Source organism: Microcaecilia unicolor, chromosome 12 (genome assembly GCF_901765095.1).
Source record: "Microcaecilia unicolor chromosome 12, aMicUni1.1, whole genome shotgun sequence".
NCBI lineage: Eukaryota > Metazoa > Chordata > Amphibia > Gymnophiona > Siphonopidae > Microcaecilia > Microcaecilia unicolor.
Window position 1 is genome coordinate 69,501,677 of NC_044042.1, and position 13,051 is coordinate 69,514,727.

The following is a 13,051-nucleotide window of genomic DNA, read 5'->3' on the forward strand; positions in this document are numbered from 1 at the left end:
GTCACATCCTGGCAGGTACCCAAGTAGCAGCAACACTCCATGTCTGCAATCCTGGGGCAAGCAGTGGCCTCCCCACATCCACCCCCACAACAGACCATGGACTCTTCCTCCTGGAACTCGCCAAAACCTCTTCCAAATTCAGATTCGCTAAGCGCTTTTACATCTCCGGCAAAGAGTTCCAGAGCCCAACCACTCCCTGAGTGAAAAACTATTTCCTCCTATTTGTTTTAAAAGTATTTCAGTGTAATTTCATCGAATGTCCCCTGGTCTTCACAATCCCTGAAAGAGTGAAAAATCGATTCACTTCCATGTGTTCTACACCACTCAAGATTCTGTAGACCTCAATCATATCCCCCCCTCAGCCATGTCCTATCTAAGCCGCAGAGACCCAAGCTCTCCAGCCTTACATGGGATGAATTCTATCCCGCTCCCCAACATTCTGGTTGCGGTTTCTCAAACCTCCTTTAATTCCACTATATCCTCCTTTGAGATATGGTGACCAGAATTGAACGCAACAAGGTGAGGTCACACCATGGAGCGACACAGAGCCATTCAGCCCCACCCTCTTGTCCAACATCCAGTTCCTAGTCCACAGAAGGACATCACCTCCCATCCCATAACCTTTCAATTTTCCTAGGAATCTCCCGTAAGGAACCCTGCCAAAAGTCCTCTGAAAATCTACAGTGACCGGCTCACCTTTATCCACATGTCTACTCATGCCTTCAAAGAAGTGAAGCAAATTGGCAGGGCAAGACTTCTCCTGCAATAGTTTCCACTATTTTGCCCAGCACTGAAGTCAGGCTTACTGATCTGTAATTTCCCGGATTGCCCCTGGAACCCTTTCTAAAAATTGGCATTACAATGGTCACCCTGTGCACGAGGGTGGTTCGGTGCTCATGGAGGTTTTATGGCTTGGATGTTGAAAGGGCTTGGTTGAGACAAAATGGATATTCTGATTTGGTTATTGCTACCTTGCTTCAGGCTTGGAAATACTCTACATTAATGGTGTATGTGAGGGTGTGGAGTACATTCGAGGGCTAGTGTTCGGAGTATGGACTTTCTCTCTTCTCTGCATTTATTGTGCACATCCTAGCATTTCTCCAGGCAGGCCTTCAGAAAGGATTGGCATTAAGTTATGATTTTGGCCTGTTTCCGGGTCAACTACAGATGTCGTCTCTTGCGGGCCAATTGGATATCATTCGATTTTTCTTGTGGGGAGCAGGTCACGTGTGGCCTCCCTTTCATATGATGTGTCCAGAGTGGAACCTTAATCTCCTGGCTCTTCAGAAGCCTCCTTTTGAGCCAGTTCGAAAGGCTTCCTTGAAATCATTCTTGGTGGCTGGTGCGTTGGCATATAGAGCTTCGGAGCTTCTGACTCTCTTATTCGGGATCCCTTTCTTTCTTTTTTCAAATGCTGGGTCTCCCTGTGCATGATTCCTTCCTTCCTTCCTTCCTTCCGAAAGTGGTATCAGCATTTCATCTCATCCAATCTGTGGTGCTTCCCTCCTTTTCACAGAGAGGATGAAGAACTTTGGTATTTTTCGTTGAAGCTTCTTGATGTGTTTAGAGTCTTCATTAGATATCTGGAGGTCACTAATGAGTTACACAAATCAGACAGACTGTGCTTTTTCATAAACAGAGGCTTGGCCTTATGGCTTCCAAGCCCACAATTGCTAGATGGCTGAAAGAGACTATCGAGTTAGCTTATTTGCTTGCAGGGAAGCAGGCTCCTCAGGTCTTGTGAGCTCATTCTACAGCGATGTTCTGTACAGCGACATCATGGACAGAGACTACTTTACTGACTTTGGATATTTTCAAGTTAGCAACGTGGTCGATGCTGCATATCTTTGCCAAGCACTACAGGGTGGATGTAGCGGTATGCTTGGAAGCGAGTTTTGGGGCTTCAGTCCATAGGGCTGATTACCAGCATCCCACTCACTCTAGGGTTTGGTTTAGAACATCCTACAGGTTCGGGAGTAATGGAAAGGTATATAATTGAAGAAGAAATTAGATCTTACCTGACAATTTTTCTTTCCATTAATTCTTCCACCCTATTCCAGAGGTTTCTGAGATATTTAATCAGTGTGTAGTAATGGGTCAAATAATGATAGTCACCTTACTTGGTGCTTCCTGCATGTCTCTTGTTCTCTACAGGATGTACAGAGATGAGATCCACAAGTTTTACAAATATGAGAGAAGTCCACGTGTTTGCTCATCTGGTTAGTGTTAGGCAACTTCCCTTGATGCCAAGTTTTTCAGTGTGCAGCATAAATGTTTGTTGTAAATTTACCACTGCTTTTGACTCCTAACCCTCACTTGCCCTGTCCTTTTATCCTCACCTCTTTATTCCCTTACCCTTAATTGTTCTCTGTCTGTCTGCCTGTCTTATCTAGATTGTAAGCTCTTTGAGCAGGGACTGTCATTTTTGTGTATGGTGTACAGCGCTGCGTATGCCTTGTAGCGCTATAGAAATAAGTAGTAGTAGGCTAACGAGTTGTTTAAGGTTCTTATGTTCTGTGTTTCTCTTTACTACTTTTTTTGTTAATACTGAGAAGCTGGACTGGATACCAGATCTCAGCTCAGTTTTCAGTTCTCTATCTCCACCTGCTGGTTGATGGACACAATTATCCACCAAGGTAGTGGGAATTACTAATGGAGAGAAAATTCCCACCAAGGTAGTTGGAATTACTAATGGAGAGAAAATTCAGGGAAGACGTAATTTCTTATTTTCTTTTCTGGTTAGATGTAACTTGTTAAAATGACTTGCTTTTTCTGTATTTTAGCCCAAAGGAGAGCCTTCCACCCAAACCCACAAAGAAAGAGAGAGAGCAAAGACCACGGCATTTACTCATGGATCTCCCACTCCCTCCTGAGCTTCCAGGAGGTGACCTTTCTCCCCCAGAGTCCCCTGAACCAAAGGCAGCAACACCACCTCAGCAGCCCTTCAAAAAGAGACCAAAGTAAGTGCCTGCGAGAGTCCTAGCAGAGCAGGATTCACTTTCCCATGTGTTCAGTATGTTTATAATGGAAAGCATTGATCTCGCATGTGAAAGTACTATCCCTGACAAGTGCTCAGTTTGGGCTGTTATTGTTTTGAGGACTGTTGAAACACTTACACCATGTTGAGGGAGACTGATGTGCTTCACCTTGAATAGTGATTTATCTTCTGATGTAATAGGTTAGGAGTTCTCGCAATTCCAACTCATTATTGGGGGGGGGGGGGGGGGGGGCATAATTTATTTTTGTTTATTTGGATTTTGCTCACACTTTTTTCAGTAGTAGCTCAAGGTGAGTTACATTCAGGTACACTGGATATTTCTCTGTCCCAGGAGGGCTCACAATCTAAGTTTGTACCTGAGGCAATGGAGGGTTAAGTGACTTGCCCAAGATCACAAGGAGCAGCAGTGGGATTTGAACTGGCCACCTCTGGATTTCAAGACCGGTGCTCTAGCCACTAGGCCACTCCTCCACTCTATTTTTTAAAATAATAAATTTTTAACATACTCATTCAGGCTGTTTTGCATGTAGTAAAATTTGTTGCAGTTTTTGTGTAAGTGCTAAGGTTAATGCGTGCTTTGTATGTATCTGAGGAGGTATCAAATGCAAATGAAACTTTACTAGGCCCTCAGGAAATAGCAAGGAAGTGACTATATGCTATTCCATTTCTTGTGGACCCAGCAAAGTTAAAACTGAATAATGTAATAGCTGGCCCAGAGGTAGTGTGTGTTTTGTGCTATCCATGCTGAGCCCCACTTCCTTATTCTATGCAGCAGATGAATCCAGAAACTGGTGGTTTGTGTCCATCTACCAGCAGATGGAGATAGAGAATTCTATACTGAGGACAGTGATACTGGACGGCCAGGCCCTCAGTCGGTCAGTAGTATATCCCTATCTCTAGCAGGCAGTGGACAGCTCCTCATCAGCTCCTGGATTCTGCATGTTTGGGGAGCTCTTGGGCCGGTGTTTGGCCAGGTGGCACCATCCTTGGGGGCATACCTAACTGTCCAGGTCCCTGTCTCATTATGTGTTCCCCTTTCCCCTCCTGTCTCTGCCTGATTTCTTTCTTGGCTGCAGCCTTCCTCATAAACTTAAAAAAAAAAAAAAAGAGAGCAGCTGAACAAACCTCTGTTTGGAAAAAAGAAGAGGCAAAGGAGCAGGCAGGTAACACAGGGAACTGCTCTGCTCTGGGGGGGACCACTGTTTGTTTGGGACCACTGTTTGTTTAGACCCGCGTACCTCTTCCTGCGGTTGTGGTAAGTCACTCCTTTCTGTTTTTGATTGCGTTGGGAGTCTAACAAGGTGCGCAGGGGAGCATGGCAGCGGAGACTGTTAAGAGGTGCTCCCGCTGCGGGGAATGTTGGTTGGGGGTGGGCCTCTGTTCAGCGGGGTGCTCCCAGGTTGGGGAAGACAGCGTGTTACCTTCTGCTGATGTGGCATTTTCCCACACTGATGCGACACATTGTTTTCTCCTGCCTATGCAGTTCCCGCTGGACATGCAACAGCGGGGGGTGTCTGATACAGATCCTTCGTGCTGCGGACCATTTCAGGATTCGAGTGCTGGCAGTTCCTCTCAGCGTGTTTCTCTTTTGGTGATGATGGGTGTGTGTAGTTTCTGGGTCTTTGGGTTCTGTGGAATTTTTTCCACCGTAATTTGTCCTGCTTTACACCAGACCTATTTGTTAAAATGCCCGCTGCCACTGTCTCCTCCAGTACAGGCAGGGTCTGCTTCGGTTGTCCCCGTGGGGGACTTTGGACAGTCCATACAGCCTTCTTCAGGGGACCCAGCACAAAAGCTATGGTGACTGGCCTTCATGTCTGAGTTGGGCTTGTTGGACCCTATTTTCCCCTCCCCTTCTCTGGTGGCTTTATCGGGGGAATCTTTGCACCCTTGTTGGCTGGGTGAATTGGAGGATGGGGAACTTCTTCTGGAAGAACCTGATGACCCCACGGCCGTCCGCATCTTCCATAGAGAGGAATTGGCCTCTCATCTCTGGGGCTTTGGAGACGTTGAATATCTCTGATGTGGAGATGCAGGCCGCAGCAACGGTGAACCGTAAGATGACGAGCACGCGGAAGCCGTCCATAGCGTTTCCAGTGCTTGAGGCCATTCAAGAGCTTATTATGGCTTGGTGGGCTGATCCCTATGGGGTTTGAAGGTAGCAAACCATGTCTCACCTCTATCTCGTTGGTCAGGACCAAGCGGATACATTTTCCCTTCCTAAAGTGGACACCCTTGTAGTAGTGGTCACTAAGAAGACCACTATCCAGGAAGAGGGTGGAGTGGGGTTGAAGGATGTACAGGATTGGCTGCTGGAGGCGTCTTTGAAGCGCTCTTTGTAAGTGTCTGCTCTGGCCCTTCAAACTTCTATTTTGCGGTGAGAGCATGCCATAGCTGGTTGCAGCAGGTGGTGGAGCAGGATCGGGATTCTTCTTCTGCCTTGGCAGCTGCTATGCCCTGAATGAAGTTGTCCGGCATATTTAGCGGACTCTTTGTATGATACGGTTCATGCCTCAGTCACAGAAATGGCTATGGCGGTCACTTCCCGCCATCTGTTGTGGCTGTGTCTTCGGGCAGTTGATATGGCATCCAAACAGCAGCTCACTAAGCTGCTGTTTCATGGCAAACTACTTTTTGGGGAGGATCTGGTGAAGGATTTGGGTGACTCCAAATCTCAGTGGCTCCCAGAGGATAAGCCTAAGTCTGTTTTGCAGTCCCGGGGATCGAGGCCTCGGCTTCGGGATGTGAGACGGTACCAGTCGGGCTGTCCCTGCATGGCTTTTCATCGTCCTCGATTTCAGCAGTGTTCTTCCTTTTGGGGGGGGGGGGGGGACAAGCAGGCTGCGGAGACTGTGTTACGTCAGGGTAATGCAGGGCGTTCCTCCCAATAATGGGGCACCAGTCCATTCTTCAGTGCTTCAGGTAGGGGGTCAGTTGACTCTCTTTTACGAGGATTGGACCAAGATCACCACAGATCAGTGGGTTTTGGGTATTATCAGAGACTGTTACCGCCTCAAATTCTCTTCTCCCGTCGAAGATTTTTCTTGGCATGTGGTGCCCCACAACATCCTAGAGTTGTGCAGTCCAGGCCATGTTTTAGTCCCTCCTGGACTTGGGGGCGGTAGTGCTAGTCTCTCTCAGCGAAGTGCATCATGGCCCAGTCTTCAAGGATGTTACTCTGAAGGCGGTGTTTTAGGTGGCTATGGCCTCATTGCACTGGGTCTCTGAGATCTAGGTGTTGTCGTATCGGGATACCTTTCTGCAATTCTCAGAATCTGGGGTTACAGTGCGTATGGTTCTTTCTTTTTTTTGCCTAAGGTTCTCTCGGTATTCCATCAACCTCCCCCCCCCCCCCCCCCCCCCCACTTCGTTTTGCAGGGAGGATTATCCAGAGACTTTTGTGCAGCTTTGGTTTTTGGATGTTTGGAGGGTGCTGTTCCGATATATTTGCAGATGTCCAGTGAATTCCGGTGTTCGTTGTCATCTCATTGTATTCCTGTCGGTGCCCTGGTGGGACAAAGCAGTGTCAAAGACTACTATAGCTCATTGGATTAAGGAAGTGGTTTCCTTGGCCTGTATTTTGGAGGGCTGGGCTCTGCAGCGTCAAAGACTACTATAGCTCATTGGATTAAGGAAATGGTTTCCTTGTCCTATATTTTGGAGGGCCGGGCTCTGCCACAAACATTGCGGGCTCATTCCATGTGAGCGCAAGTGGCCTCTTGAGCAGAAATGTGTGTTTTATCTTCAGAAGACATTTGTCAGGTGGCTACTTTTGGCCTTGCATACTTTTTTGAAGCATTACAGATTGGATGTGGCCGCATGGGATGCCGGTTTTGGTGTGGTGGTTCTTTGTAGGGGAGTGGTGGCTTCCCTCCCTCTTTAGAGATTATTTGTTTTTTTTTTTACATCTCGCCAGTTTCTAGATTCATCTGCTGCTTAGGCTAAGGAAGGTAAAAAAAATTATGCCTTACCTGATAATTTTCTTTCCTTTAGTCGCAGCAAGTGAATCCAGGATCACACCCATTCACCTGCGTTTTGGTTAGTCTTTGATGGGGGTCTCTCTCTTCTGTGGTTTAGTTAAATAAAATTCAAAACTTTAACGAAGTGTGGGGACTCAGTTTCGTCCTGGTCTTGTTTGAGGATTTTGCATTTGTGAGGAAGTCTTTCAGGATGTTTGGTTCTGCTTTGTGGTGCGACATATACTGACTGACTGAGAGGCTGGCTGTCCAATATCACTGTCTTGAATACGGTATTCTCTGTCTCCACCTGCTGGTTGATAGACCCAACCCACCATTTTCTGGATTCAACTGCTGCCACTAAAGAAAAGAAAATGATCTTGTAAGGCATAATTTTACCATCCCTGTGCAAACAGGCCTTTTTAACTTCAGGTCATTTAGCACCCAAATTCAGTATATTCCCAACCTGGTAAAGTAACTTCTCTAGAAAACTGTACATTTGCAGAAACAAGTCTTAAACAGTCTGGGGGAGGTAGGAGGGAAGTTGGAGCATTCCTGCTTCCCTGCAGTTACCAACAAATAATGCTGCTAGGGAGCAGTTAAGCATCATCCATTCCAAGTGGCTGTGATGTAAGAGGGCATTGATGTCTTGTCTGTCATAATCGCTTTCTGGACTGGCAAGGCCAAGGATTTACAAGGGAGCTACTTTGGTAAGCTCAGTGGGTGAAAGAGAACTCTCTTCTATGTGGTCCAATATGAAAAAGCCCATTATGATGGATTTTCAGGCTGTAGCTAGTATGGATAACATGTTAACACCACAGAGGTGCTATTGAGGACAAGTGTTTGTTTTTCACTGTGCCCTCAATGTTAAAAAAAAAAGTTTTCCATTATATAGACCTACTATTCCAGAACCTGTGGAATAGTTGTGTCCATCTACCAACAGGTTTATGTTTATTAAAATACTTGATACCTACTAAGATTTATGAGCACATTAGGGTAAGGGATTTCGTAAAATTACCTTATATACTAGCCTGGGAACGGGACCTTGACAAAGAGTTTAGTGAAGCTGAATGGAGGAAAGTATGTTTGGAGGTAAAAAAAAAAAAAGCTTCAATATGTGTACTAATAAAAGAGAATGCATATAAGATATTAAGTAGATGGTACTATACACCAGACAAGGTAAAAGCAATGTATCCAAATTCTTCAGATTGATGTTGGAGATGTGAGAAGGGAAAGGGAACATACTTTCACATATGGTGGGAATGCCCAGTACTGCAGGTGTTTTGGGAAGAAGTAACAAGCTTATTAACCAAAGCGGTGGGTACCCTGTTCCCCTGTGATCCCAAGTGGTGTTTACTGGGTTGGGGAAACAGTGGGGGGGAAGAAGTGGCAATGTAGAATTAAAAGAATGGGTCTAGCGGAAGCAAAAACTATAATAGCCTTGAAATGGAAGCAAACAATGGGTCCAACGGGGAATGATTGGATAGAGAAATTCAAGAAGCAAAAACTATAATAGCCTTGAAATGGAAGCAAACAATGGGTCCAACGGGGAATGATTGGATAGAGAAATTCAAGATGATGGTGGCAATGGAAAAGATGACAGACGTAGGGGGAAATTTTGCCCTTCTGCAGAAGAATGGCTACACCTGGAAAATATTCTGGGTGGAGCTCCAGGACAATGGGCTGAATAAACCAAGGAAGAGGGGGGAGGGGGGGGGGTTAATAGTGTGTAAGGGGTAAGGGGAGAAAATACGGTTGATGGAAAATGTTAGAATATTTGTATATTGGAATGATATTGGAGACAGTGGCTCCAGCATGTTGTTAAATTGGTTGTTCAATAAAAATGTATAAATTAAAAAAAAAAAAAATACTTGATACCCAACTATTTCTGCGCACAGATCACAGCAGCTTACAAAAGGTTAAAGTTAAATGATGAAAAGAATGCTATTTATAATAGGAAAGAGACTAATCAGAGTTGCTGTAAGGAGCTTCAGTTTCTTGCCTCGCTGCCCCTTCTAAGAGATGTCGTTTACACCTCCAGGAATGGGCAGATGAGGCTATCTGCTTCTCCCTGCTTATCTGATGTGACCTCTGTCTATTCAGAGGAGTCATTGTTGAATGAACTGAGGAGGGAGAGCTCCCTCCTGAGAAGTGGGATGATCTGAAAGTACTGAGGTTGTTTCATAAAGAGGAGCTCAATACTTTTATTTTTGAGGCACTGGCAGTGCTTTCCATTGAAGAGCCTTCTGTTTTGGCTTTTTTAAAAATCTTTGTCAATCATGAGGGGGCTTAGAGGCCCTTCTAAGGCCTTTCCAATGCATCTAGACATTCAGGACCTGATTACAGTAGAATGGGTCTCACTGGACGTGGGACTGAGAGTGGGAAGAGCCATGGCTTGCCTCTACTTGTTCTTTCTGGAGGCGAAAGATAAATTGCAGCTTCTCAGGGTGGACTCCCTGATTACAGCAGTGACTACCTTGCGGGTGGAATGGGACGTTGACCTAAAAGACCTACAGGATAGGAAGCTAGAAAGCTTGCAGAAACAAGCCTTTGAAGTGACCTTTCTCTGAGGACAAGCAGGATGAAATATTCTTACTCGTGGGTTGGTGATCCGTGCCGGCCCAGGAATTGGCATAAAAGTATAGCAAAAACAAAAGATTTGCGAGAGTCTTCTGGTGCACGTGCAGCGACACACCACACACATGCGGACTGAGTTTTGCCTGTCGCGCGAGCGCGTACATCAGTTTCTTTTCTTCCGCGTGAGGAGCGACAGCCTTTTCTGTGGCTCCTCTCTTCACGCCCGAGAAAGAGCCTTCGTCATTTTGAAACATGTTTTCGTTTGATTTTTTTTATTTTCATTTAGTTCTGTTTAAAAGTGTTCTTTTACTTTTTCTTAGTTTTCTTTGTCCTTTTTAAAGTTTCCTTTCTTTTTCAATAGCGGCCATGTCTCTCCCTTTTTGTGCCTTTTTTTTTTTCTTGGCACAATCGAGCCGTTTGATTTCGTTCGTACGATTTTCCCTTCCATGCCATCGAAGACTTCCAGTGGCTTCAAACGCTGTACTCTGTGCAACCAGACCATCTCAAGTACAGATACACGTTCCTGGTGTATCCAGTGCCTTGGGCCCGATCATAGCCTAGCTGGTTGTGTCCTTTGTCTTTGTATGAAAAAAAAAGGACTCAACTAGCTCGAGAAGCCCAGAGAGAAAATCTTTTTAGGGTTCAGTCCGGTCCTTTGGCATTGGAACAGAGGTTGGCGGCATCGACATCGAGGGACGCATCGACATCTGGAGTGGAGGTAGGCATGGCTGCTGAGAGGCCACGACACACGGGGAGCAGTGAGGCATCGAGTGGGTGTACACCTACTTGAGGCCTCCTGCTGTACAGGCCCCCCCCGGGACCGGCCATCGTCGGACCCGACTCTGAGGACACGTGGGGATTCGACATCGTCCTCGTTGGCACCGAGGAGCCTTGGTGAGGTGCATTGAGGGAAGGCTAAGAAGCACCAACACAATTCCCCCTTGACACATGGTGCTGGGAGCTTTGGGGCGTCGAGGGATTCGGCACCCTTAAAGCGTCGGCACCGGGAGAACCGCTCCCTCTCCATGCAGGAGGTGCCGCCGCATCGGCCTTTCAGCAGTCCGGTTCTTGCTCCCGAGCCTCAGCAGACTGTGCCACCGACTGCTCCACTGCCCCCCCCCCCCCCCCCCAGCTTTATCCGATGGTGGCTGTTGACGAGTGCATCCGGGCCCTGCTTCCAGAGCTTTAGGAAGGGTTGCTGCGTCATTCTTCGGCATTAGGGATGCTTGCGCCTACCGTGCCGTCTGCTGTAGCGGCACCTGGCCCTCTGCCTGTAGTGAGGTCCCCAAGTTCCGGTATCAGCTGCCACCCAGGTTGACTTCCCATCGATGTTAGTGGAGGAAGATTCAACGCAATCCATGCGGGCATTGGTCCCTCGACATCGCTATCGAGACCCTAGGTCCTCGGCGTCGAGACAGGCTCAGTCCCAGAGGTTCTTGAGGGAAGTGCTTTCTGACACTGAGGAGCGCTTGTGGAAGTCGGAGGAAGATCCCAGTTACTTTTCTTCCGATGGGTCCTTTGGGATTTCCTCTGAATCTTCCCCTCCACCTGAAAGGAGACTGTCTCCTCCTGAGAGTCTCTCCTTTTCATCGTTTGTGCGGAAAGTGGCTGAGGCCATTCCATTCCCTGCTGATGTGGAGTATGAGTCCAGGGCTGAGATGCTCGAGGTCCTGGACTACACCTCTCCACCTAAGGCGGTAGTAACGGCTCCTTTGCATAAAGTACTCCGGGAAGTCCTTATGCAAAACTGGTCATTCCCTCTGGTCCCGTGATCCCTAAGAAGACTGAGTCCCAGTATTGGATCCACGGTGTACCTGGGTTGATGAGGTCTCAGTTACCCTATAACTCCATGGTGGTGGACTCGGCCCTCAAGAGAGCCAAGAGTACTAGAAATTATGCCTCCGTTCCCCCAGGCAAAGAAGCTAGGACTCTTTTGGGTGGAAGATGAATCAGGCCGCTATGCTCGCTGTCCGTATCCAATCTTACCAGCTCTACATGAGCATTCATTTGCAGAACTCGGCGAGGCAGCTGTCTAGTTTGGTCGATGCCCTCCCTCTGGAGCAGGCCGAACCTTTTCGCCAGGTGGTCAGGCAGCAGAAGGCGTGTCGTAAATTCCTGGCCAGGGGCGCTTAATGACATATTTGATGTGGCATCCAGAATCTCTGCTCAAGGTATAGCGATGCGCAGACTCATGGCTGCATGTCTCTGACCTAGACCATTCGGTCCAGCAGAGGATGTACCTTGCCTGGGGGATAACCTTTTCGTAGAGAAGGTAGAAGACCTGGTTGACCAGATCAAGAAGCACACAGATGCTATGGCTTCTCTCTCCCGCCGGGCACCTTCTGCTACATCCTCCTCATCTAGGAGGTTTTTTTTGGGGGGCGGGGGGTTGCAGAGTGCCCCCTATTCCTATGCTAGGCGTAAGTTCATTCCGGCATCCCGCTAGCCTTCTCAGCTGCAGCGCGCTCGTTCCCATCAACAACGTGCACCGAAACAGGCCCCTACTGCTCCCCAGCAAAAGCAAGGGACAGGCTTTTGACTGGCTCTAGAAAAGCATAGCCACAATAATAATATCCGTGCCGGACAACTTGCCGGTTGGGGGGAGGTTAATGTTTTTTCACCAAAGGTGGCCTCTCATAACCTCCAACCGGTGAGTTCTTCAAATAGTCCGGTTAGGGTACACACTCAATCTGGAATCCAAACCTCCAAATTGCCCACCGGGAGCTCATTCATACAGCTCCCAGCACATGCAGGTACTTGCAGAGGAACTCTCTGCCCTTCTAAAGTGCAGAACCCGTTCCACCAGGGGAAGAGGGGCTGAGATTCTATTCCAGGTACTTCCTTCTGCAAAAGAAAACAGGGGAGATGCCCTGAACAAATTCCTAGTCCTGGGAAAGTTCAGGAGGCTTACACTCGTATCCCGATACTTCCAGCTCATAGGAAGTATCTTCGGTTTTGACTGGGAACGCAGCACTTTCAGTACTGCATACTACCATTTGCCCTGGCGTCAGCTCCAAGAGTTTTTACAAAATGTCGAGCAGAAGTCACAGCGTCGCTACACAGACTGGGAGTGCATGTGTTCCCTTATCTCAACGATTGGCTAGTGAAGTGCACTATTGGCCAAGGTGCTTGGGAGTCCATGCGGATGACTATTCAGGTGCTGGAACTACTGGGGTTTGTAATAAATTACGGAAAGTCCCATCTCACTTCTGTTCAGAAATTGGAATTCATTGGAGCATTGCTAGACACGAGGACGGTTCAAGCCTATCTCCCTGAGGCACGGGCAGACAACCTTCTGTCCCTGGTGTTCACGGTTCACGGTTCGAACATCTCAGCAGGTCACAGCTCGGCAGATATTGAGACTCTTAGGGTACATGGCCTCCACAGTTTGTTACGCCCATGGCACGTCTACATATGAGATCTGCTTAATGGACCCCAGCTTCTCAGTGGTTCCAAGCTGCGGAGAATGTAGAGGATCCGGCTCCAATCCGGCTTTCGCCCCCTACACTCAACAGAAACG

The 13,051-nt window shown here is 47.5% G+C and overlaps 1 protein-coding gene across 3 annotated transcripts in view; it reads left to right on the top strand.

Moving 5' to 3' along the window:
* The window catches only part of CDK12 (cyclin dependent kinase 12), a 246,187-nt gene that overhangs the window by 38,870 nt on the left and 194,266 nt on the right, over positions 1-13,051 (top strand). For all 3 annotated transcript variants that reach the window (XM_030220778.1, XM_030220776.1, XM_030220777.1), the window contains exon 3: positions 2,784-2,960. In XM_030220778.1, the coding sequence (XP_030076638.1) occupies positions 2,784-2,960 (177 nt within the window). The remainder of the gene's footprint in view (positions 1-2,783; positions 2,961-13,051) is intronic.